General features: G+C 42.2%; 1 protein-coding gene across 3 annotated transcripts in view; it reads left to right on the forward strand.

Moving 5' to 3' along the window:
- Positions 1 to 25,708, forward strand: part of LOC105562342 (arf-GAP with SH3 domain, ANK repeat and PH domain-containing protein 1) — a 63,159-nt gene that overhangs the window by 16,409 nt on the left and 21,042 nt on the right. For all 3 annotated transcript variants that reach the window (XM_012013104.1, XM_012013105.1, XM_012013106.1), the window contains exons 2-3: positions 13,341 to 13,413; positions 24,341 to 24,486. In XM_012013104.1, coding sequence (XP_011868494.1) covers positions 13,341 to 13,413; positions 24,341 to 24,486 — 219 coding nt within the window. The remainder of the gene's footprint in view (positions 1 to 13,340; positions 13,414 to 24,340; positions 24,487 to 25,708) is intronic.

Genomic DNA, 25,708 nt, shown 5'->3' on the forward strand with positions numbered 1-25,708 from the left:
ATTATATATTTTTATATATATTATAAATTTGTTGCTCGCAGTTGTACCTTGACAGGTATTAGGACCCTAGTTGGCTGCTAACATTTCTAAAAATTGAACCCTCAGTAAGTGCGTATAACATACTTTTTTTTTCATTAAAAGAAATATATGTTACCAATCTTCATTGAAATTTCTGTGCTGCGCTGGCTGTTTCGATTATTACTTTTATGGATATTGCCGATTAAAATTCAATACTTTCTACACGTAAGATTCGGAAATTGATATCCGAAATGTAATAAAATTTTATTTTATGATCAGAGATTCATTACGGTACATTACAGAGAGATTTTACTGTCCTTCGTGATAAATGCTCTATCATTAAGATACGTCCAATCTATTCCAGATTCCAGGCGACCTACTTCAGCGCTTATTTTTAGCGGCAAGCTATTATGACATTACATTATGCTTTAGAGATATTTTCTTTCGATCACTGCGGACATTGCGCGATTACTCGCTGCATTAATTTTCAAACGTACGTAAACGTTTTGCCTTTTCTCGTAAAAGGGAAAATAATAATGTAAATCGAAGTTTCGAAAGCCGCCCGTGAGATTTCTCTCTTTGCGGCGTGAAAACTGCACACGGCAGAGTTGTCCGTGCGGAAACGCGAAAGATATCCTTCGACAGCGAGAAAACGAAAAGAAACTTATGTGGAACGTGGACCGTGGCGAAGAAGAATGAGGTGCATCTTCCCGGTGCAGCTGCAATCTAATTCTGGCCCCATTGTGCGCGCTGTTTCTTGACAATAGCGCGCCAAGTACACTCGTAGAATGATGAAATCTAATCTCGAAGGGGAGAGGAAGGAAATTTGTCTGTTCGTTTTCCTGCTGTAGTTTTCCGGGTTCATGAGGGAATAAGAGCACCATAAACGTGTTACGCCGCACTAATACAATGGTACTCTTATTCCCTCTTCAACATCGAGGAAAAATCGATGGATAAAAGACCGCTGGAAGTGAACGAACAAATTAAGTTATCAACATTTTAGCCAAAAGTTTAATTCAATAACATATTATGTTATCATCCTAAAGTTTAGTTTAGTAACATTTATGTTACCATATATTTATATGCAGGGAGACTATTACTTTTATTTGGCTGGCTCTTGCCATTTCGCATCTACGACTTTCAATCGTATCGGGGATCGATCGTCGCAGACTCGACGTCGAGCAAAAGTAATCGCGCGAACGCGAGAGAAATCGGGGATAACGCCCTGGCCGTCGTGAATGCGTTATTATAGAATTATAGATTTATCGGAAATCGATGTCATCTCACGTCCGTGTCGCATTGTCCGGAACAGCGTGTGTTCCGGATGGACACAGGCAACAACAACAACAACAGCAGCAGCGGCCTGCTGGTCGTGCCTCTTCGAACGCGCTCCCGGAAGTCATGCGTGATCTTCGCGAAGCACGCAGCCTCGAAGTCTGACCACTTTATGAAAGAAAATTTGGTCGACTCGCAAATTAGGTTGCAGTTCAATCTTGTGTTTTGTGAAAGAAAACTGGGTCATGTGACAAAAATGTACCGCGAGCTCTGAAACACTAATGTACTTCTATATATAAAAAATTGAATATTATATATAAAAATATTATTGGTCTCTCAGTATATATTTATATATCTTTTATGGAAGATATTTAGTCGTCTACGATAATAGTAATATTATTTATTCAAGATATTGCACTTACCGCTTAATACAATTAAATGATCAGTTATGATAATTGAAATTTATCGTAAAATATTATTGAAAAAGGTCAGCAGGAGTGAGAAAATATATTTTGGAAAACCGAGAAAATAAGAGAGAAACTCGATAGCACAAATTAATATTATATTCCGTACATATTTCAACATATTATCAGTACAGGTAAATCAAATGGCAATTTGAAAAATTAAAGTAATTAACACCTTGAATAATTGCGACGTCGGGTAATTCACGGGAATTTCGATTTGAATGCATTAATCTCATCGAGAGCTGCTGTCCTAATATGAATTTCAAATATTCAAATGTATAGCCGAAGGATAATTCCATACAGTTTCGTTCATTACCTGTCGCCTCGGTTACGAAAATGACCGAGTGTCATTGTCTGGATCTCCGAGAAAGCAATACACGTAATTCGGCGTAATGCGATCTCCAGTTCGATCGTTGTCGCACAAAGCTCACGCATATTCAGTCACAGAGAGAAAGCGGTCGTTTAACCGAGCGATTTAACCGTTAACCGAGCGACTTCCATTTTTCTGTGAAATACTTAAAGAAAGAGAGAGAGAGAAAAACAAACAAAAACGCACAAGGACGATGCAATTGTTTGTATTATCTGGTTTATCATTAGATCAATCGCTTCTCTTCCGTCGAAGACGACCGATAACAGTTACGAAGAATCATTTGAACGTTGCAATTAAAGAAGCAGACTTTGACCGTAGAACAAAGTCGCAAAGTTATTAACTTTAATAATACGATATTTTCTAAAGTATTATTAAAGATATCAGGTATAGCCAAGAGAACACTGACGATTTTAATTTTATTTTCTCTGTTTTCCAAAATATATTTTCTCACTCCCGTTGACCTTTTTCAATAATATTTTACGATTAATGTCAATTATCATAACTGATCATTTAATTGTAATAAGCGATAAGTGCAATATTTATTGCGAAAATGAGGTAGTATTTTTCGCAATAAATTTTCTGTATTATTAAAAATGCCAGGCACGGTCAAGAAAACACTGGCGATTTTAATTTTAGTTATTTTGGCTTAGCCGTTCTTTCCGTGCGTCGATCACGTTTACACGCTACACAATATGAAAAATACTATAGGTACATATACAACATATGTTGTGTATTGATAATAATAAAATCTTGAGCACGTAATGCACTCCTTCATTAAAATGTGAGGTATCTAATTTTGACGCGGTATTCGAGATGTACAGCTTTGCCTACACCATTAATGTGACAAACATGTCGCTGATCGATAAGCTGCAAATGGGTCCCGGTCGAATATATCCAGCAATAAAAGAGGCGTAATTCGCGCGCAGCCTCCTCAAAATCGATTCGGGTATATCGCGTAATTGAATGTTAAATTAGGTGCTAACAGGATGATGCACTCCGATGTACATGGGCACGAGAGAGAGAGAGGGATAGAGCCGGCTGTGCCAACATGAAATCGATTTAATTTGCATAGATCTGCAATAAAGTACTTGGGTATTTCGTCCATGAAATCGAATGAATTATTTGTAATATTTGTAACGTGGTATTTTGTACCGAAACAAAAACGTGTTATCGCTCCTTATCGAAACACGACTTCTGAGTTATAAATTAAAAACGTGGAATCGCATTTGTCTCGATCGCACTCGAACGTCTAAAAGTATAATATTAAAATAACGAGGAGTATTCACGTGTGTAAATAACCAGCGAGCTTTAATTCTCATCGGAATTTCCTGCGGTTCGAAGAGTGGCCTATAAATATTGGACTAGTTGACTTAACTTCGGGATATGTTAGCGAGTTTTATCTCGGAGATTGCGGTGAATATGTTTGCACAGAGCATATGGGGAATGTTATCGTTCGAGTATCAGTATTGCGGTTGATTTTATTCTCGTTTTTTCCCGTCGACGTTACTTTAAGCGCAATAAAGTTTGCACGTAATTATTGCAGCAAATTCTACGAGGTATATTGGCGCTGGGCGAATACCGATACGTTTTTGATACCTCAATTTTGATTGCAGCCTCTTCAACGTTTTCGGAATCGAGCTTTGAATCTACTTGCATCTTCTTTAATTGTCCAATATTTTGTAGACATTTCCTTGAAAAGGACCACAATCCGGATGGTCGAAACGTCGGAATAAATTGTTAAATTTTAACCACCTTAGCCAGTTTAACGTCGTCAAACAATTTTTCTTCCTGTTCTTTAATTTTATTGCTATTACTTGCTGTCTTTACCTTTTCGTAATTAACATCGAAACAATTCCCTATCTAAAAAAGGCGTTGCGAGTTCATTGTTGTCGCTTTTCCGCGATGCCGATTGGCTCTCTTGAAACTCGATCGAGTGTCGATCTTGTTGCGAGTCGTTCTCTTCGACTCGCGGTTTTGACAGTTTGTATTTAAGAGGGTTATTTTGACAGTTTATGTTTCGATCTCGTTGCGAGTCGTTCACTTCGACTTGCGGTTTCGACAGTTTGTATTTAAGACGGTTATTTTGACAGTTTATGTAATATAATGTGGAAGAACAATGGCGCGCGCGAAGCACGCGCTTGTGTTGTTCTAGTATGTTAAAATACACAGTTCTATATTGCTTATCTTTAAGAGTTCTATTTCTATTTCTTATCTTTAATATTTTCCCTTGTAATTTTCGCTACGATATCGCTGTTTCAAGTGTATTTCCTCGGTTTTATTAACATAAGTTTAAAGCCGAACGCTATAGTTAGCATTTACACTGCCGGATGGCATTAGTATTACAGCGTTAATCATCCTCAGAAATTGCATGGTAATGCAAATATTCTGGATCGTTCGAGATGCCGCCATTTCCCGTTATTATACGTCGTTATCGCGTTCCCTGAATAATAACGCAATTTACTCATAACTTCTCATGCTTTCCGACATTTTCAACGTTCGTCGAGGAACATGAATGTGTCAAACGTACTTATTAAAGGTAAACAGGAGCTCGGACACGTGTCCACGTGCCAAGTATGTGTCTAGCATTGTGCCAGAAATGTTACAACCCGTGTAATATTTATTTATATACTCTAGAAAGCAAGAAGCCTTTGATATAATTAGAATTTAAAGGAAATAATTTATAACGGAAGGAAATAGTCTTGAAGGAATCCGATAGCTAATAGCTTTGCAAAAATTTACACGAGGTAAATTTTTCGCAAAATTATAAAATTACGATTTTTAACTTGCAAATATTTTTATAATAAATAAAATTCCAATATCCAACTTTTTCATCAAAATTTCATGTCAACTTGCATTCTACCGTTTCTAATTTCTTTAGTTTGCATAAAATTGTATTTTTATTCAACCTCTCCCTATGTGCAAGAAAAATCTGTTTCTTTTTTCTAACGCGATTATATCTCCGACTTTGTATGCGTTCAAGTTACAATCCCTTGCCTCTGTCTTCGGCTTTGCGCGCTGAGTTTTGGTTCCGATACAATGGCCTCTCGCAACTATCCCCACGGCACTTCACCCTCCAAGCCCGCACGCTTCCTCGACAGATTAACTCTTCAACAGAGCGGAAACGCGCGCTTTGACATCGGCAATTTTTTTTTCACGCGAAACAGCGCGAGCGAATTCTTTGAGCGTGTGACTGGAAAATCCGACGTTCGTCTAATAAGCTGTAAAATTTCGAAAAACATTCCTAAGATGATTATTCCAGGAATAAACCTGTGCGTATACACGTATTTACAATTGTAAGTGCGACAAGGAACGTTGTAAGAAGCGATCTTGAAGATTTCTCACGCGGCACAAAATATTTGTTTACTGTTCGAACTTCAGTTCTTTTATTATTATTTACTTATTATTGTACGTATTTTACCTGTGTTCGAAAAGTATGTTAAATAAATTTTTTATTTTCTCATCTTAATGCATTGTCTTCCTTACCTTATATTATACTGAGAAAAAGTCTTTGAAAATTAATTTGTGGCATATAATGTTTATTTCACTGAAAGAAATTAATTTTCAAAGATTTTTTCCTCCGTGTATCTTATGTCACTTTAATGCATGGAATTCCTACATTTCTTTATTAAAAAAAATTTCTTTTAACGAAAGCCACAAATTATTAAATCTGTCAGGATAGTATTTTATCGGTCACATCTTCGTCTCGTTGCGAGCTGCAACTGTGAAAAATACGCTTAGGAGAAATAAAGTCATATAGCGGGCCTGGAAATTTGACATCGGCAAAATGCGACGCGAGAGCCGCGAAATTCGATCCGGCGTGCATTTTTTCCGCCGGCGCGGAACATATTGTCAGTCGTCGCGCTGCGACGCACCATTGTCGAAAGGTGGTGCCGATGCACGGCCATCATGTGCACGCGTGTGCGTACGCGCTTCTCCGCTCCGCCTCGTTCGAGCCTCTGGAATTCGCGGACGCGACGTTCTCGCGCGAGCTATTGCCAGGCAGGCCGCATTCCGGCGGCGATCGGCGAGGCACGTTCGCAAGCGAGAAAACCGCCGCGGGAATCGTTTTCAGGTCGTACCGCAGGTTTATCTACCCGGCAGCGACTCGCAGAACACGAGTCGCGTCACCGTCCGACGTCCGTCGTTATTTTTGCGACGCGCCAGATACACGCGACTCGCCGTAGGCGGCGTCGTTAAGCATTTTTAACGCTCGCGTAATCCCGCGACCGATGATGATGGTGGTGATGATGATGATGATGATCCTGCTGATGCTCTCCGCATCGTCGCGCGTTTCGATCGTATTTCCGCTCGGGCGATGCAATCGCAAATGTCACCTCGACATTCGGCCATAAAATAACGTTTTTATTATTTTAGCAGCGCGCCATTTTATTGCGTATAATGATCCGAGTGCGCGTCCCGGCTGAAAAGCCGAATTGCATATAAAACGTTTACCCCCCGAAAAAAAATTTCTTTGGGATTAAACAAATTTTCCTTGAAGTTTGACCTCACTGGATTTTTTTATTCAATTTGGAAGAAATGATTTCTTTACCTTAACCGAAATTTTATTTGATTAAGACTGAAATTTCTAAGAAAATTCGTATCTATTTCTTTAATCTTGCAAACGTTTTAGTACAAGTGAATAAAAATTTAGTACACAGTTAGAATTTTCTCTTAAAATTTACTAGAAAATTATGGGACGACAAGGCACTTCGGAGAATTTTACTAGTAAAATGTGTACTAACAATAAGTATAACCACTAGTGAAATGTATGGTAAAATGTAAAAAAAAAATTCATAAAATTCTCCGAAATGCCTTGTCGTCCCACGATCTTGAGGATAAATTTTAAGAGAAAATTCTCACCGCGCAGATCTAAAGAAACCTGATTTCAACGTGTCTCATTTCTTTAACCTAAATAAATATCTTTTCTCTGGGTGTAACCGTACGGCGAAACGTGTTCGCCTTCGGTGAATCCCGGTCTCGGGAACAGGGAGTAAGACGCAGGTTTCATTACGCGTGATATTTCCGCATTGCGCCCGCACGAGGAGGAGGAAACTTTTCTCGCGAGGTAGCGGGAAGAGCGTTTAGCACCTACTAAGAAGAACGCGCCGTTGCGCGTACGTGGAACGTGGGGCACGCGACACGATGGGAACGGGAGCCTGGATCATTAATTGCGCTTTGTAAGGCTCGCACAAAGCGGGATCGCGCGCGATTCATCGCCTAACGTACGATATAAGCCGCATGGTACACCGGGGTGAGGCCACGCAAGAAAAGCCGCTTTCCACGACGCGTCGTGCGGCACACGCTGCTTGGCACACATACCCGCGACAACGCAGTTAGAAAGCACACACGAGAATTATGGGTGTAACTCGGAGGAAAGTTCCCCCGGTTACGGGACTTTGCGAAACTTGCAATATCGTCCTCGACTGCGCAATACATTTTTTATTGTGTCGCAACGGCGGACAGTTTCCAAGTTGCTCCTTAATCTCTTCGGCGATTACACGCGCGGAGAATGAATATACCGTGGGTTTTACTCGCGGCTGCTAATTCAATTTGACGGTAGAAACGCAAAGTGGAATACGATATTTTCCATAAGCCTACACGCGGATGTCGGTTGCGTACGGAGAATATTTCTCCTTGTGTTTTTAATTCGAAATTTTTACGTACACACGGAGGATGGGTATCGTCTGCCGGTTTCACGCGCGGTTGCTGATTCAATTCGATGACGGGAACGCAAAGCGGAATCCAATATTTTTCATAAAACACACGAATATCGGTTGCGAACGATATTTCTCGTTGGGTTTTCATTAGAAATTTTATTTCGACTGCCGATCATTTTTATTTAAGAAGCATAGAGTGAAATATCTCACAGGATTCATTTTGAATTGCAGATTTCAGTCAATAAAGCTGAAAAGAAGTGCGAAATGGGAGAAATTCTGTACAAGTAACATCTAATTTCAGAGATATAATTAATAACTATACACAACGCTTATAATAATTAGAGGAAAGTCCTCTATTATGAGATAGGATTCTAATACGAGATAGCAGGTTTTCAATGTCCAAATTCAAGAAAAAAATCTTTTTTCGCACCGATTACACGATCGAACGATCAATTTTCCACTAAAGAGATTTCATTCCAAGATGCAATAAGTCGGTGGAACCAACGCCTATTAATTTTGCTGTAACTCCACTTATCTTACATTAGAAGCCTATCTCATAATAGGGGACACGGTCTAACGATCAATTTTCCATTAAAGAGATTTCATTCCAAGAGCAATAAGTCGGTGGAACCGACGCCTATTAATTTTGCTGTAACTCCACTTATCTTACATTAGGAGCCTATTTCATAACAGGGGACATTCCTCTAACAATACTCATGAAGGAATTTTTGATGAAAGAGGCACAACTACATTGTCACGCTGGGTCACTTCCGGAATATTTTCTCGCCACAACCACGTAAGACTCGGCCACGCAAGGCGATCGATTCCCGAGACATCCCGTCCCAGAGTGTGCCGACCATATGCCGGCTCCTCTGCCAACGGCGCAACCTTAGCGCGTACGTTCGTGCTCATAGTGCGCATTAATTAGCGAGAGAGGCAATTACACACAGCCGGACGCGAGGTTACGCAGGCACGCGGGTGCCATCGTGGCTAATTACTGGCCGGCGAGACGCGTGCCTGTCTTTGATTCGCATGAGAGGGCACTCGGCTTGCCGAACACGAGGCCGAATCGATTTCGGCAATACACGGGGAGAATCTCTTCTCTTAAAATTTACCCTCAAAATCATGTAATCGTGGGACAGCATTTCGAATGAGTTTTTTTTTATTTTACGATACATTCTACTATTAAAATGTATACAAAGTATAATTATAAGTAAAATGCATGGTAAAATTTCAAACAAACTCATGAAATTCTCCGAAATGCTATCTTGTTCCACGATTACATGCTTTTCCGGATAAATTTTGAGAAAAAATTCTTTCCGTGCACGGCCTCAGAAAACGAGCGATTTATTCGCAATTCTACATTAGGCTATTTAATAAAATTACACGTTGTGCTGTCATGTGACAATTTTATAATATTTTTATAAGACGTGTTATCTCATTATTATTATTGTTGTAATAATATTACGGCGCATTCTTTCGATTATTAAAAATTTTACTGTAACCGGCATCACCAAAAAATTATGTAACGTTCCCAAACAATGATTAAGAAATTCCGACGAAACGGTTCGACCGTCTGTGAATCATTCGTTACGCTTGTAAAATGGTATTCAAACGACTAAAGGGATGTCTCGTCTCCTCTCTGCTGAATAAATCACATTTCTGAAATGCCTTCTCGATTAATCAAATTTTTCATTTATCATTACCTATGTACCTATGTACCTTTAAAACTTGATTATTTGTATCGTACGCCTCGTCACGTTGTTACAAGGGGGGAAACCGCCGAGGGCATTGTGTACAAACTTGCGGCATTACTGGGCATTACTAGGCATTTTTTGGCATTAGTTGGGGCATTATAAAGATAAAATAAGGTAAAATAAGATAATAAGATAAAGTAATGCTCACTGGGCATTAGTGGGCATTGGTGTACGAGATTTTGGTCAGCGGTTTCCCCGTCGCGTTGTTATTATAAAATGCAATTCTCTTTATCTTCTTTGGTAAAAAGAAAAAAGCTTTATTCTTTAGACGGAATTTTTTGGGGAACAAATTTCTCAGTGTGGGAACCTCTCTTGTTAAATACACGAGCCTTCCTTGACAATATACTTGCGCGCGAGGCGCGCAGCGTAAGGCCCATATCCCAGAGGCACATACACAGACAATTATCTTCCCGGTTCTCTCGTCCGGTTCCGGGGGGCAGGAAGGGAACGAGGGGGGGAAAAGGAGGGAGACCGCGCGGGCGTGGTGGAGGCGAGAATCCCGATCTCGGCGAAGCCGAGAGTCGTTTTGCTCCATGGGCTCGTGCGCCGCGGCCTTCTCTGAGAGCCTCAAGGACGGCGAAACGCATCGCCGGCTGCCCCGGCCCCGAATGCCGGCCGAGGGGGAGAATCCGGCAAGGCCGACCGGCAGCGTATTCTATTTCTTCGTCGCTCGGATTTTTTTTTTTCGATCGCGTCTGTGCGGACGAAAATAATTGCGTCGGACACGGCGTGCGTCACGTGCGCGCTCCCCGGCTGAGAGTTCGGTGGGAAATTGTTAAATAAAAGGGGCGATTATTAATGGAATATGTATTAAATATTGCGCAATATATTGCGAGAAAATCGAACCCGCTCTCAAACAATCCTAGAAGCCACTTAGAAGACTGCCTTAGAATCTTGATAGACTCCTAATATAAGACAGCGGGTTTTCAGCATCCTATTTCGCTATATCTCTTTCGCAACGATTATAACACACACGATTTAACAACGAATATTCCACTAAACAGATCTCACTTCAAGGGCAATAAATTCATGGTGGAACCAACAGATGATGAACTTGTGTTAGTGGAAACCCCGCTATCTCGTATTAGGAGCCTATCTTATAATAGAGGACCCTCTACATTTCTCATATTTACTTTAATAATTCCGGATTCCGGGTGCGCGGTCTTTAAGATTGGAGAAGCGCGCGCCACGCTGCGTATTCCGGGGTGGAATTCGCATGATGGCAGGGAATATACCGCCCCGCTGTAATGCACATTCGGATCTAATTGCGTCAGCAAATGAACGCGTCAATGATTTCGCGAATCTGTTCATTATGCGTCGCGCATTCAAACTTGTCCGCCGCCGTCGCGCGTTAATCACGGCCGCTTATTAAACTCTTATCGGCATTTGTCGTCGTCGGTCGGCGCTATTTCAGCACAGCATCCCCGTTTTTATTGCTCGTGCGCCGCGCGAATTCCCGGCGCGTCCAGACGCCCTCGATCATCGCGCGGCTCTATCCCTTTCCTTCTTCGCCTCTTTTCTCTCAGCCTCCTTCTCCTCATATATGTTAGATCCTCCTGTTTCGTTCTTTTGCTTTCCGTTCGCGCACAATTTGTTTCGCGCACTGGAGACGTTCGATGTTTGACCGGTTAATAAATATGTTCGAGGTTTCCCCCCTTCCTTTTAAAATTATATTATGCCTCTCTCCGCACCCACACTCTCTAAATCTGAATCAGTGGATAGTCGCTGATTGGCAGTGACTATCCCAATGATTTATCAGCCATGCCACTGATAATCAGCTAAATTCAGCTGGTAAATCAGTGAACTTCGGATGCCGAATGAATCAGCGAAGATATGCTGATTTAATCAGTTAAACGTTTACTTATTGATTAGTGAGTGTACACACAGAGAATTTTCTCTTAAAATTTATCCTTAAAATTATGTAATCGTAGAACATGGCATTTTAAAGATTTTTACGAGCTTTCACTGATTTATTGGATTTTATTTGATTTATTTATTTTTTTGGCCGTGTTTCACTGATTCATTACCGATGCAAGACGTCACTAATTCAGTGACTTTTCCACTGATTCAGATTTAGAGAGCAGACAAAATTTCCGAATCCAATGCTATTACATTTCAATGTATCATAAAATAGGATCAATGTAGCATCATATTTATTATAGAGAAAGGAATATTTTAATCTGAAATGAAAAATTCTAAATTCTAGAATAAAATGATAGTATGTATCGTCTTTTGTCGAATATCGTGGTGTCAATATGGAGGGAAAATTTATTCTAAACGCAAGAATACATAAACTTACATTTATATAAGTTATTCTTGTCTCAATATAGTAAGTCAATCTTTTTTAATTCGATAGAGGGGAATAAGAATTATTGATTTAATTTTGATATTGTCTTATTTTTATACTGAATGAGGTTGTGAGAAACATAAATGCGTCAAGAATATTTTTCGTCTCGGTAACAGAAATCCTTTCTGAGGGTGCGTAGAGAATGTTGTCTATTAATAGACACATTAATATTGTTTATCAATTTTATATCTTGATTTTTGCTAAAGTAGCCCTGCGTGATTCATTCGATATCTCTTGCGAAGGGTGCATCTGCCAACATATGCTGTGGCAAACAAAAATAGACTGTGTGAAGTGTGCGAAAGAGATTATTCGGTCGCCGCGTCGAATCTCTTATTTCTATCTTTCGCACGCCTCACCTTGCTTCTATTTTTTTTTCCACTGAGATCAAGTGCGACGCGACCGTGAGCGCCGATTTGGCCCACAAAGATGCAACGCGACGAGTGATGCGCCGCACGCGAATGCGAGGCAGGTGTGCGATTCAAACATCGCAGTCGAGATAAAGGGTTAAATATATATATATCGTCGGCACTCTCTCACTGTCACGTCAAGTAAATAAACGAACGGCGGCACTTTCGGGCGAACGTCGCTTTAGGACCGCATTTTAGCGCCGGCACGCGATAAAATTACGACCAGTAATCATCTCACGAGCACGACTTTTTCCTGTATCTTTATTCCCTCTATTAGCAAAGCTGATAGGGCGATTCAGAGCACGTGTGGGGAGAGGCTTGAGGCTAACCGGATGTCCGGATTCACGAATCCATGACGGATTTGGGTGAAAGACACAGCCCAGATTTATCACTCCCGCGGAGCGTATATCGTATAAAATTCAAAGGTGTATACATTTGGCATCCAAAGAATCATTTTTCTCTCGTGCCCTACGAGAGCAATCGCGTTTGAAAAATGGCACTGCTGACTAATGGAAATTTCATTAGAAAGAAATTGTTATGTAATTTAACTTGGATTAATTTGCTATGTAATTTAAATATAAAGCCACCGATTAAAATCTCTTGGCGATTTAAATACGTTACTGATGTTGATTCTACGGATATTTGTACTGAATTTTATCAACGAGTGTCTTTAGTTGAATATTTTAAAATTTTGTTGCAATCGTTCTTTAAAACGCATCAACAAAAACTATGGTTTCGCGTACTAAATCAACGAAAAAGTGAAACGTCTCCCACACTTACAATTACATGATATTCCCAGAATATTCATACAAATTAAAATAAATGTTAGATATTTTAAAGTGTGTTTTTTGTTATCGGAGAGATCATTGAATACATTTAACATTTGTGTCGCTCGCACGGTGTACCATTCGCCACGCTTATAAACGCTTATTTAAATGCAGAACCGACCGCATTAACAGTCGGGACGCGCAAAATTTCGTGGACTTCAGGAAATTATCAGCTTGCATATTTCACTGTATTATCACCGCTATTTTTCCTCTTTCAGACCTTGGACTTCGACAGGGATGGTCTCACGAAGCTAAAAAAGGCCATCAAGGCCATCCACAACTCCGGAAACGGTGAGTCGCGCGTCATCGTAAATTTTCGTTATAATCGACGTCTTGGTTTTACGATTGCGCGAACAGCAATTAGTTATCTTTTAGAAGACGGCATTGACGCAGAACGTATAACGAACTATCGTTGGTAACAAATAAAAATGAAATAAGTATAATAAAATTAATATCTCTTACGCGATGCGCATAACTCGACTTCAATTTTAAGGACAGTCTTTAATGGAAAAAATTCTAGAAAAAACTCTAAAAATTCGACTCAGTCTAGTTCGCTCTATCCGTAAATAAGAGGTGAGACGGGTATTACAAAACACTCTGTATATTTTATTTGTTTTATGAAAATAGTTGCGTTTAAATGTCCCATAAGAGACCTCCGAGTATACGCATCGTTAGCTTCGATTGCTCCGATGACTCCGAGGGCGAAACCCTGCTGTATAGATCGCGACCGTTTAAATTATCACCCCAGCACGCTGGACTCGTGCGTATTGAATAGCGTGATTAATACTGATAATAGCGATCGAATGTTATATTAAACATGTCAGCAACGGCTACTACAACCTTTATGCGATAACTATCAATAGTTGACATATCCCCTTTATCTTTCTATGCATGCACGATATTACTAACAGTATTTAATATCTGATCGAGAGAGATATGATTTCGGTAAACAAAACCTGAGTACTCTAACAAACGAAAGACCCTACATATCTCCAAACTTTTCTATACGTTATTTAACCTTTAGAAGCTTATCTTTCGGCCCCAAAGGAGTCGCCTATTTTTCGTAGTATAACACTATAGGATCGGTCTACAATAGACGAAGTAGCCTGGCGTAAGAGGTAAGAGTAGGAGTAAAGAAATAAGTGTTGGTCTACAGTCTTGTTTTAAGTAAGCTGTAAGCTTTAAGCCGTCAGAAATTAACCGATCACAGGCATTTATTCTCCTCACTCTCACCTCTGATTGGTTAATCTCTTACGGCTTAAGACTTACAGCTTACTTAAAGCAAGGTTGTGGACCAACGCTAAAGCATTTCCATTTCTTACTCCTACCTCAGCTCTGACACTCTCGGCGAATTAGAGCGTAGTTCGACGCAGTGCTGCAAATATTTTAAAAAATTATGCCTGTACTTTAGCTGTTACACCGAGGGGTTGGTTATAGTGGCGGTTATAGTGTAACAAAAATTACCCTTGATGCGGATTACCCTTAAATTACCTCAAATTACGCAAGATTACCTAATACTACCTAAAATTACTCCAATATTATCTCATATTACTCGAGATTACCTTAGAATATTAAAAATTGCTCCAAATATATTGGATTACTCAAGATTTCGTTTGAATTGCCGCAGAATTAGCCCTTGTACAAAGATTACCTCAGTGACCGACCCCTTGTTTTACACTGAAAGATAAAGGCTCATATGGCCTTCTTACTTCTTACCGCTTACTTCCAATGTAGACGGTCCTTATAACACGTATATGAAACTCGAAAATATGAAAAAATCGTGAAAGACCTGCCGTCCTCTAAAGCTTACAAATCTCCACATTTGATTTAGTCGAACGTACATCATAGTTCGCAAAAGTTAGACTATAAGTCGATAAAAAAACATCAGGCAGAGAGGCAGGAGACACGCGGAGAGAACTTTGGACTTATGAAACATACGGCGGAGCGCATACCCGCGGCAAGTCCCAAGACAACGGGACGTTCACTTGTCGCGTACGTTTTTCCGGGTCAGCCTGCAGCGAACGTAAAATGCTACGTGCTCTAATTTTACGGGCGTCGGTCCGGATTTTTATTGCCCCACGTACGGGCGAGTCGCGCCGGGTTCAACATCCCGAAGAGTCTGCATAGACACGGACTGAGAAACCCTGAGGTCCGCGCGCGCGGCGCTGACTTTTACGGGTCGGGCTCGCCGCCGGCTTTCCGCCGCTTCTCCATCGGGCAGACAGATCGATTTCTCCGGCGCCCCCTTTGTTTCCTCGACCAGGCCATCCCGCGAGAGTTCTGGCCGGGGGGTTCATACACGCGAGTGTGTCTCGCGTTCTGGAGTCTGCGATCGGCATCTTTACGGCCGCCGTTATATATTGTTCGCGCACCCCGCGAACGAGCGGGCGATCAATAACGCGTCGTTGTCAGCGCCGATATATCGCGCCATTCGCGTAGAAACGTAAGGAACATAGTTATCAGACCGCCTCGTTTTCATTCATATGCGCGATGCACGCGCTGAACGTACGAAATATCGTCGTACAGTCGCTTTGGAATATTTATACTTGGCGTAAACGTCGGCGCTCTCGCCGTTAAAAATCGCGTCGCTTCTTCCGCGTAAACTTTTTTAACGCATCTCCGCTTGTCGGGGCACATAAATGTTGCAGCGCGTGAAACCGTTTTATAAACTCGCGTGCGCGAAACGCGCGCCGGAGTTACGTGACTTTATCGCCGGACTCGGTACGCTATCATTTATCGTGCATGCGTTAGCTTCCTCCGCGCGTGTGTCCAGTACGTGTATTTATTTATAAGTTTCGTAGTTACGAAAGGGTTACCCGTAGGTTGTATAATCTCGCGTCATCCTCAGCCTAGGCTCTCGCTACGAGAATAGCGTGTGAGCGGCACGCGTGTCGCACACACGCATTGTGAATAATATATTATATTGCGTAACGTCACATCGTGCGAGCAATGATTAAAAATACCCGAGTCGACATTTTCGCTCTACGTTGAACCTTTAATTCTTATATAGTAGGACCTAAAACAGTAAAAGAGGTTCAACTGCAAGTACAAAATTTACTCCTTTAAAACTGATAGTGTCGGAAATTTCTACTTTTGCATTAAAGTAGGTCCTTTTAAGTAGGAGCTAAAGTAAATTTTTAGAATTAAACATTCAAGGTAGAAGTAAAAAAATATAATGTCATCAAAGTAGGTTATTGCTGGTCTATGTAGGTGTATAGATCAGCTGAGTAGGTGTAAATTATCCCTAAAGTGTCAAAATAGTACCAAAACTTCGACTCGGGATTGCTTAATAATTTCCAACTTATAGTGACTTAACCCGAGTCGAAGTCTTGGCCCTATGTTGAACCTCTAATTCTATTATATAGTAGGACCTAAGACAGTAAAAGAGGTTGAACTGCAAGTACAAAATTTACTCCTGCTTTAAAACTGATAATGTCGGAAATGTCTACTTTGGCCAATTTAGCATTAAAGTTGGTCCTTTTAAGTAGGAGCTAAAGTAAATGTTTAGAATTAAAGATTCAAGGGAGGAGTAAAAAATATAATGTCATCAAAGTAAACCTACTTTGATGACATTATATTTTTTACTCCTCCCTTGAATCTTTAATTCTAAAGATTATTGCTGGTCTATGTAGGTGTATAGATCAGCTAAGTAGGTGTGAATTATCCTTAAAGTGTCATAAAGCATCAAAATTTCGACTCGGGTATGCCGCACTTTGTACAGGATTGACGTTGATAGACTTTATTCTAAGAGATGTACCACACTAGGTGTCATGTCACACAATGACATTCGTCAACTCTCAGCTGATCGACGGTTGTCCTGCTACAATTTGCGCTCGTCTCCCCTCCACGAATAATACTCGATGTTGTCACGTCAACGTCAATTCCGAATATAATATACATAGCATCACATTCGTCGCTATTTCCTTCCAACTACATTTCGGCAACGCTTATGTCTCAACGTTGCTTCCACGAACAAAGTCGTCGCGTTCAGGGTCAGGTGACCAAATTCGGATCGCAAATTTGATGAGTCGCTGGTAAGCGACATAAAAACGCGTCGATACTTTTATTAATGATATCGACAATATCGCGTAAAGTTGTAAATGTATAAAATCTCATAATAGGGGACTTTCCTCCATTGTCAATGAAGCCGCGGCGAGGGTGCGGCTCGCATTGAGAGAAAATGGTGAGATAACAGCGAGCAAAACGGCAGCGCGTGCCGGCCCGCGCGTTCTCGCGTTCACCGCGAGACTAATGAGAGATTAAAGCGGCGTTTCCTTTCCACGTCGGGTCGATAACGCTCGCATTATTCCGCGAAAGTTGCGTGCTCGTGGCCGCTCCTTCGCTTTCCGCGCGGCAAAGCGTCTTCCGTTGCATCTGGTTTCTGCTCTCGTGCGGACTCTCGAATCCCCCTTGCTCGAGATCGCTTCGAAAAGCTGTACCGCGAATTTACGTTGTACTTCTGCGGACCATCTCGTGCGGCGGCGACTGTCCGTAGATTGCGGGCGAAGCGCTCATTCAAGAGCCGCCCCGTTCGCAAATATTATCTCGGCGCGAGGCAAGCCTGCGCAAACATGCCGGAGATGTTGTTCTTTCTGAATTGGACTTTGAGTTACGGATCTTTCGTGACGCAACGAAAGCAGGTAGTCGCGCGAAATTGCTTCCTCGGGTCGCGAAACGTCGCCGAGGACCGTACAACCACGTGGTAGGCTACTGCCGTAATTGTCGGCAGCCGTGGACGGTCTGTAATTATATCGCGTAATGAGAAGACGCCTCGTGGGAGCCTAGCATTATAAAACTGTCTTTTGATGAGAGAACTTTTATCTCTGTCGTACCCTCTAATTACAAGTGAGCTGTGGCGCGACACGCATGTATAATGTTTCATCAAAATATTGTAGACAATAAACGATGTCGTGTCCGTTTATCTGACTGATCGTTATTTAAGCGTTTATCGTTGATTTAAGATTAACATCTATATATTTCACAAAATGTTATCCCAATTTCTTTGTCATTAGACTGCAAATATTAAATTTACTATATTGTTTATACAAGCGTTAGTGGCTTCGACAAATAAACGTAGTGCAAGTATGTTATTACAATACGATATTGCTAACCGAGAACAATGATATCCATATGAAGAGTTTAATTCAAGTATTTAATTTATATTTGATAATTCTTACAGCCTTGTTTTACAAGTGCCCTGTAAGTTATCGGAGCCGAATGAGAACCGATTCTAATTAATATCTTTACTTGTTGCTAAAAAGTTGCAGAGAAAATCTTTGCCCCTTCGTGAAATCCTTTGAAAAATGATGTTAGAGTTTGGGGAGTAATACTCAGTAATAATCGAATTTTAATTTCTAATAGAAGAAGCTTCGTAAAGTGGCTAATTTAATCCTGAATCAAAAATACTGTCCAGTTCAAAATACTCTGCTCTCTTTCTCTTCAGGTCCATCTGTCACTCGCTTTGCTGATTTTGCTCGTTTATCTTTGTGTTCAGCGCAACCCTTTCCTTACCGTAACCTCTTCATCGCCCACGTCACTAAGGTTCTCTCGTCTTCGCCGTTATGCTTCATTAGCTTGTAATCACGGGAAATCTGCTCTACGCTAATTGTCACCTTATCTACCTCATATTACGTTGCTTATCTCTTAAGACCGTTATTACTGGCCTCTAAAAATAAATCGCAAAAATATCGCGCAACAACACTGCAATCAACGCCTGCAATCAACGTGAGAGAAAATGAAGTAATGAATAACTAATGAATGATTACCCTTTTGTGTTCCTATAAGTATGATTTAGCGTAATTACATACTTTCTTTTAACGAGCACGCGATTGCTACTTGTCTTTAATTGCTATTGTAGTGTAATACAATGATTTTTCAAGCTGTAATTATTTGTCCGTGTCGTCATCTCAATATCTCGTTATCTCAATATCTTTTTTATCGTTCGACCGCGCAAGCGTTAAAAGCTTTCGACGTTACGTCAATTGGCCACGACAAATAAATCTAATTCGACGCCTGAACGTAACAATGCCGGCGAAAAATAAAAAGTCCCACTCAGGACAAAGGATATAAATTACTTGGCGATATTTTCACGGTGGAATAACGAAACATCGTGAACGTCACTCGCACCACTTGCCAGGAATAATAATCGCAGAGCAACGAATCGCTGTCACGCCTGATCTAGACGGGATGTGTTAAACGCCCGCGTTTGTTCACCCGCGGTGCATTGTATTTTTTTACGATCTCCTGACGATCTCTCCCGGGCCATTTTTCACCCACCAATCGACCCCTGAAAATCGCGACTCCATCCGTATCGGACTGGTCAGCATTATTTCCGCGTCGGGTCACAATGGACCACTTTTCTCCCGATATCGTTCCGGCATGTCCGATTTCGCCTCTCGCCTGCGGTTTTTTTCCCGTCTGTTACCCATCCCGCCCCCTCTTTCTCTCTCTTTCTCTCTCTCTCTCTCTGTTTCTTTTCCCTGTCTCCGACCGCTACCTGACGATAGACAGGATGTATCGCTCCGAGTACCCCGGGTGCGAATCGCATGCCGTGACGCGCGTGTTGTCCCTTGGAGACAATGGGCCCACGGGAGCACTCGTGCGCCCCGATATTCTCGTAACTTTCGAGCGGAAATGCCTCGCCGACACAATTAACAGACGGGAACATTGGTATTCAATCGTTCTACAGGAGAACATGGGTACTGTTTCAAAAAAAATTCGGCACCACGAGAAATACAGGGGTATACGTTGTATATGACGTTTGTTAAATATATTAATGATAACTCGCTCAGCGAGAGAGAAAATTTTGCTTTAGCTCCGACTTAAAAGGACCTATTTTAATTGGCAAAAGTAGAAATTTCCGACAATATCAGTTTTTAAGTAGGGGTAAATTTTGTACTTGCAGTTCGATCTCTTTTACTGTCTAAGGTCCTACTGTATGATAGAATTAAAGATTCAACATAGGGCAAAAATTTCGACTCGGGAATTCTCCAAAATACCATGTTGCCCCACGATTACATGATTTTCAGGATAAATTTCAAGAAAAAAATTCTCTCCCCGCGTAGAAGTCGCAACGCACGACTTTACACCCGCTCGTCTCTCTCCGAGATCTGGCGCGCTTTCTCGTGAAAGATGCAATTCCAGATATATCCGCGGCTCGAGCAGTAATACCGCGATCGTGCGACGTCGCGCGATTGAAATATTCAGGGGCAATGCATTAGCGTTTCCGGAGCCGTGAAAAGCTATGGCGCTAGGCCGCGAGAGACCCCGCGTAGCTTCCGAGGGCTCCTCCGCGTAATTTCCCGGGGACGACGACGACGACGATGCGGAAAGTAATGGGGCGCGCGGACCGATAAATTTCGCGGGGAGACTACGAGTGGAGGAAACGCTCACGGGCGCGTGGATAACGCCAGAGGTCCGGCGCGGTGTGTTATGCCCTTCTGATAAATTCACTCGAATGGAACACACTTCTCTCGTGCGCCCCCTTGAAAAGAAAAAGGGCGGCGCACCCACGGAAAAGATTTCCGGGTCCAATAAAAATTCACACTTCGATCTATCATTAAACAGAATCGATACCCGAGCAGAAATTTTAGTAGGATCCTGGTAGGGATCTAATAAGGAGGCCTTAATGCCTGACGAGGCACTCATATACCCTGATAGGGTCCTGATTGCAAATGTAACATCGAGAATTAGAATTGCCTGATCAGGTTTTCTTATCAAGACCTCATTGATACAATCTTGTTTAGATCACCGAGATAAATCTATGTACATGACTTTCGCAGTTAGTTCGCTTGAAAAGGACCGAAACCCATGGTCGAAACGTAGCGAGTCTTGAACATTAAAATTGCCAGATACGGTCAAACAAATTTGAAGTTGTTAATTTTTTAAACTAATTTTTTAAATTATGTTGTATTATAATTTGTATATAGTCATCAAAAGTATATTCAGGTCACTGAAGTTTATTCATGATTCAGACAACTCGCTGTCGGATCATATCGGCTCGCCTCTGTACTAATATACGGGATGATTTTTATTTACGAGAAAGATTAACGCGCGATCGCCACGTCGGGGCAGTAAGTGGTATTAGTACTATATGTTCAAATATATCTTACGAGGGAATCAGGCGCACCGGATCAAGCACATGTCAGGAATTTCTTATTAGGGCTTTCCTTACTTCTTCCCTATCCAGACCCTGACCATACATAAGGCATGCCTGATTTCATTTCTACTCGGGTATAGCGACAATCATATTAATTATTGAGCAAGAAATATATTGATCTCAAATAAAAAATTTTTTATCTAGAGTAATATCTAGAGTAAAATGTGATGTTGGTGCGTGCGTTGTAACACATTGACGGAAGATTTATTCTAAACGCAAGAATAGGGGAAAGTCTATTATGAGATAGCAGGTTTTCAATCACAATCTTCTTTCGCGGCGATTACACAATCTAACAATAAATTTTCCACTAATTAGATATCACTCCAAGGACAATAAAATTCATGGTGGAACCAACAGACGATGCCTATTAATTTAGCAGAAACCCCGCTGTCTCGTATTTTGGAGCCTGTCTCATAATAGGGGACTTTCCTCTATATATAATCTTAAATTTGTATATGTTACCCTTATTTCAATAGTAAACCAATCTTGTTTAATTCGTGAGAATGGAAATTATTAATTTAATTTTAATAATGTTTAATTTTTGTACTACACGAGTTGTGATAAGTTTAAATTATATACGTGAGGAATACTTTTTGTCCTGTTATCAGAAATACTTTTTGAAAGGGCGGAGACTGACTCGAGAGAAGGCGTTTATGTCGCGTCGAAAAGCAACGTCGGAATGCGCAATCGGAAGTTTGATTTTACAGAATCGTAGCGACGCGAGATACACTACCGGCACTCGGCTCGAACGGGAGGGCTTTTAATTCCCTCCGTTGTGTAAACTCCGTTTTACTCTCGCCAGTTTAATGACCAATATCTGTCGGTGTCCTCGGAACTATAATACGTTTCACGTGGAATTTTAAAACAGACGCGATACAGCGCTTCCGTGATCGTGCGTCGCGTTTCAGCGATGAAAGGGACCTTTTTACCATATAATGTAATTGAAAGTTTGAAAAGTTTCATCAACCCGAGGCGAGCGGAGTTCTCGCCGGTTCATCCGCTCTGCTGGATGGACCGCGATTACACTCGTCGCATCGCAGCCGATGAATTGAACGCCACTTCGCGACACACAGGGGACAATACCTTTTATTCCTTCCCTTCCCCTGTGCTTAGTGCATCCTGTTGAGAAGTTTCTCCCGACTAATGAAATTTCTCCCGGGAGGAAGGATGCGGCCCCTTCGGTCGAGCGATAAACGCCTTTCGACGTTGCTTCGAGTCAATCAGATTGCAGTCTCCTCCAATGGGGAAAGAGCGCGGTCGGATATTGAATGGAAGAAAGTTTTGCAACAAGTTGGAAGGGAAATTGAAGCATCGAGACACGAGCGGTACAAAGGATTTGACGACTTTGAAAACTGGCAATGGCATTGTTCTTATTACGGGCTATAGAAGATGTCTTAAAGTGCCGAAATTCACCAAGTATAACCAGAGAATTGTAAAATTCTTTAAAAAAACAATTATTTTTACGCGTTCTACGTTCACTGGAACTGGAAAAACAATCGCGCGAGTTTAATTCGCAAGAGTAAAAGCGGAAAATCATTTTATTGCAAACCTGTAGAGTGTTAAAAGTCGTAAGTAAGCGAGTCTCCGCTAAAAAGTAAATGATATCCTTGCTGGGGGGGAAAAAAAAGCGGAAACCATTCTCTTTCGAACCGGACGCGGAACGTTTTTATTTTCACTTGGTCTCGCGGTCGAGCGAGATTCCATGCTCTCGGTCGTGTACTTACACGCGAGAGCCGATATCGGTCGAGAAACTTTGCAGGAAGCTGGAGGAGGAAAGACAAGAAGAAGAGCGTGAAGCCGGCGAAGAAAGAGCAGAACGCGAGAGATAGGGCGAGGGATTATTGGAATATACAGGGTGTGATTGTAATACCCGCCTCACCTCTTGTTTTCGGATAGAGCGGATTAGACTGATTGTGAGTCGAAAAGTCCTTTACCATTTTGCAATTTTCGCAATAGTCAACGAGTTATTAGTTATTAAAAATCGCTGTCTTAGCCGAGCCTAATTCAAGCTCGCGATGAGATGCGGCCGTCCCGCGATCGGCGCGTTGCTGGGCGCGCGGAGAATTGTTCACGACACACGGCAAGGGCTACGTATAATAAACAACTCGCAGCGCGCTAAGACAGCGACTTTTAATCATTGGTAACTCGTTAACCGTTGCGAAAATTACAAAATGGTAGAGGACTTTTCGACTTATTGTCAGTCTAGTCCGCTCTGTCCGTAAATAAGAGGTGAGGCGGGTATTACATAACACCCTGTAGATTGGAAGAGTAGTAGGTTTCCCCGCGTCCCAAAGTTGCGGCCGGGAGATTCGGGAAGCGGAAGAGAGGAGGAGAATAGGGAAGAAAGAGGAGCGCCGCCTCGACGTTCCGCAGAGCGCAAAACGAGAGATCGCGGACGTTTATCGTGCAGAGATATGCAACCCGCGTTGGGGTGGCGTTAGCCTTGCCAAGGCTGCTCTTCGCGTAATTCGAGGCGTACAAGCGGGGAATGCGGGTATCCGCGCAGTACTCGATGCCTTACAGTCGGGGAAAGAGTTAAATTACTCCCGCCCTTCTTTCTCTCTTTTCCCCTCTCCCGCAGTCCCGCAGGGATGCTGCGGAGGGGAGGGGAGGGGGGGGGAGAGCGCGATTCGGCCGAGGAATTAATTGCGATTGCGGACGTTTAATAGTCTAACAGCGCGGCGGCTTAATCGCAGCCGCTCGCACGAATGTTTGCCGCTGAATTAATATTCAGCGTGATGCCCGAGCGGGAAATTTATGAGCCGCGCGATTCCGAGCGGAGAGTAGCACGCGGCGCGCTTCAGTAATAGCGCGATGTAGTTACGCGTGAAGGGGAATTTGTCCCTCACAGAGAGAGACGCGGGGAAACGATCGCGAGCTCTTCAATGTGCAGAATTGTAGAATAGGTTTGCGTATCTGTTTACATGTTATTCCCCACTATTTTGCGGCAAGACGCACGAATTTTTACGAGTTTTACAAGTAAATAGCGGTTAATTTATTCACGACACTTAAGCAATACGTGTTCTATTTAAATTAACCGGGCCGTTTCTTTTTCCGCAGCTCACGTGGACAACGAGGTGTACTTAGGAAGGGCGTTAGAGAGACTCGGCGACGCCGCTCTGAAGGAACAGGAGCCGGACATAGGCGCGGCGTTTCTCAAATTCGCTGTGGTCACGAAGGAACTGAGCGCCCTCATGAAGACCCTGGTACGTGCCAAACCCTACTAGCGAAATTTGTGCCAACGTATGCGGATCACGAAACGTTCCGTGCTTACCTACCCGATGATTCCTCGCGATGCACGGAATATTCCGCCCCCTGTCGCTTTTAACCGCGTAGCATTTTACGTGACGACGAATAAATTCTGTAAATTAATTAGAACGTGCTAAAAAGGGCTCCGCTAAGAGAGAGAGGTGTCGAAAGATAGCGGCTCAATGATCGCGTCGTAACAAGATATACTTGGAAAACTTGCAAGTGGAACGTTGGCTGGAGCGCAACGTCCGATGATAAGTTCTTTAAAATCGCAACCGTGCGCTCGATGGCACGCTTCGTCCGACGTGTCTCAACTTTTACAATTCACCGGACGCGGATGTGTTGAAACGGCGTCCGTAAACGCGTCCTCGATGCGGCGTGCACGCGTTATTGGAAAAATCTCTTCACGGTCCATCGTCACCGGCGGCGGCAACGACCTACGTAGACCTGGCGTAGTACGGCTCTTCCGCTAGCGTACGCGCAAGAATAGAATTTCTAAGCCAGCGACGATCAATATGAAACGCGTGCACCGGCGTGCGCGACGAAATAAAATTTCGCGCCCGCTGCGGAGGCTGTCGATCGCGCGGGGCTCTCGCGATTAAGTCGATCGAGAATGAGTCGCGGATCGACGACCGCGTCTCCTCGACCGGGGACACGTGCGTGCCGTCCAGAGAAGCGAATGGTTCCGCTGGAACGATCTTCCATCTCGTCGGACGGCACCTCTTGAATCGCGATTGAATAGTAATAGCGCGTATCGGGTATTTGGGTCACGATGAATACAAGATAAATGTAAATTCGTGCGAAGACAGACTCTCCGACTCCCTACGCTCTTCGTTCGACGCCCAACTAACTTTCAGCCATCGAACGTACGAATCTTTTACGAATTTTACCCCGCGTAACTAAAAATTGCAATTAGCTATTCTATCTATATCCAAGATTTTTAAGTAATACTCGAGGGCTTGGTAACTGGCGGTTATAGTGTACAAAAATTACCCTTGATACGGATTACCCTTAAATTACCTCAGATGACTCAAGTTTACCTAATACTGCCTCAAATTAGTCCAGATAATCCAATAATATTTTATATTACTCAAGATTACCTTAGAATATTTAAAATTACCCCAAATATATTGGATTACCCAAGATTTCCTTTGCGCTGTTTGAATTACCTAGCCCAGT

Source organism: Vollenhovia emeryi, unplaced genomic scaffold (assembly GCF_000949405.1).
Source record: "Vollenhovia emeryi isolate VEMERY1.0 unplaced genomic scaffold, V.emery_V1.0 DF939190.1, whole genome shotgun sequence".
In the NCBI taxonomy this organism is placed as follows: domain Eukaryota; kingdom Metazoa; phylum Arthropoda; class Insecta; order Hymenoptera; family Formicidae; genus Vollenhovia; species Vollenhovia emeryi.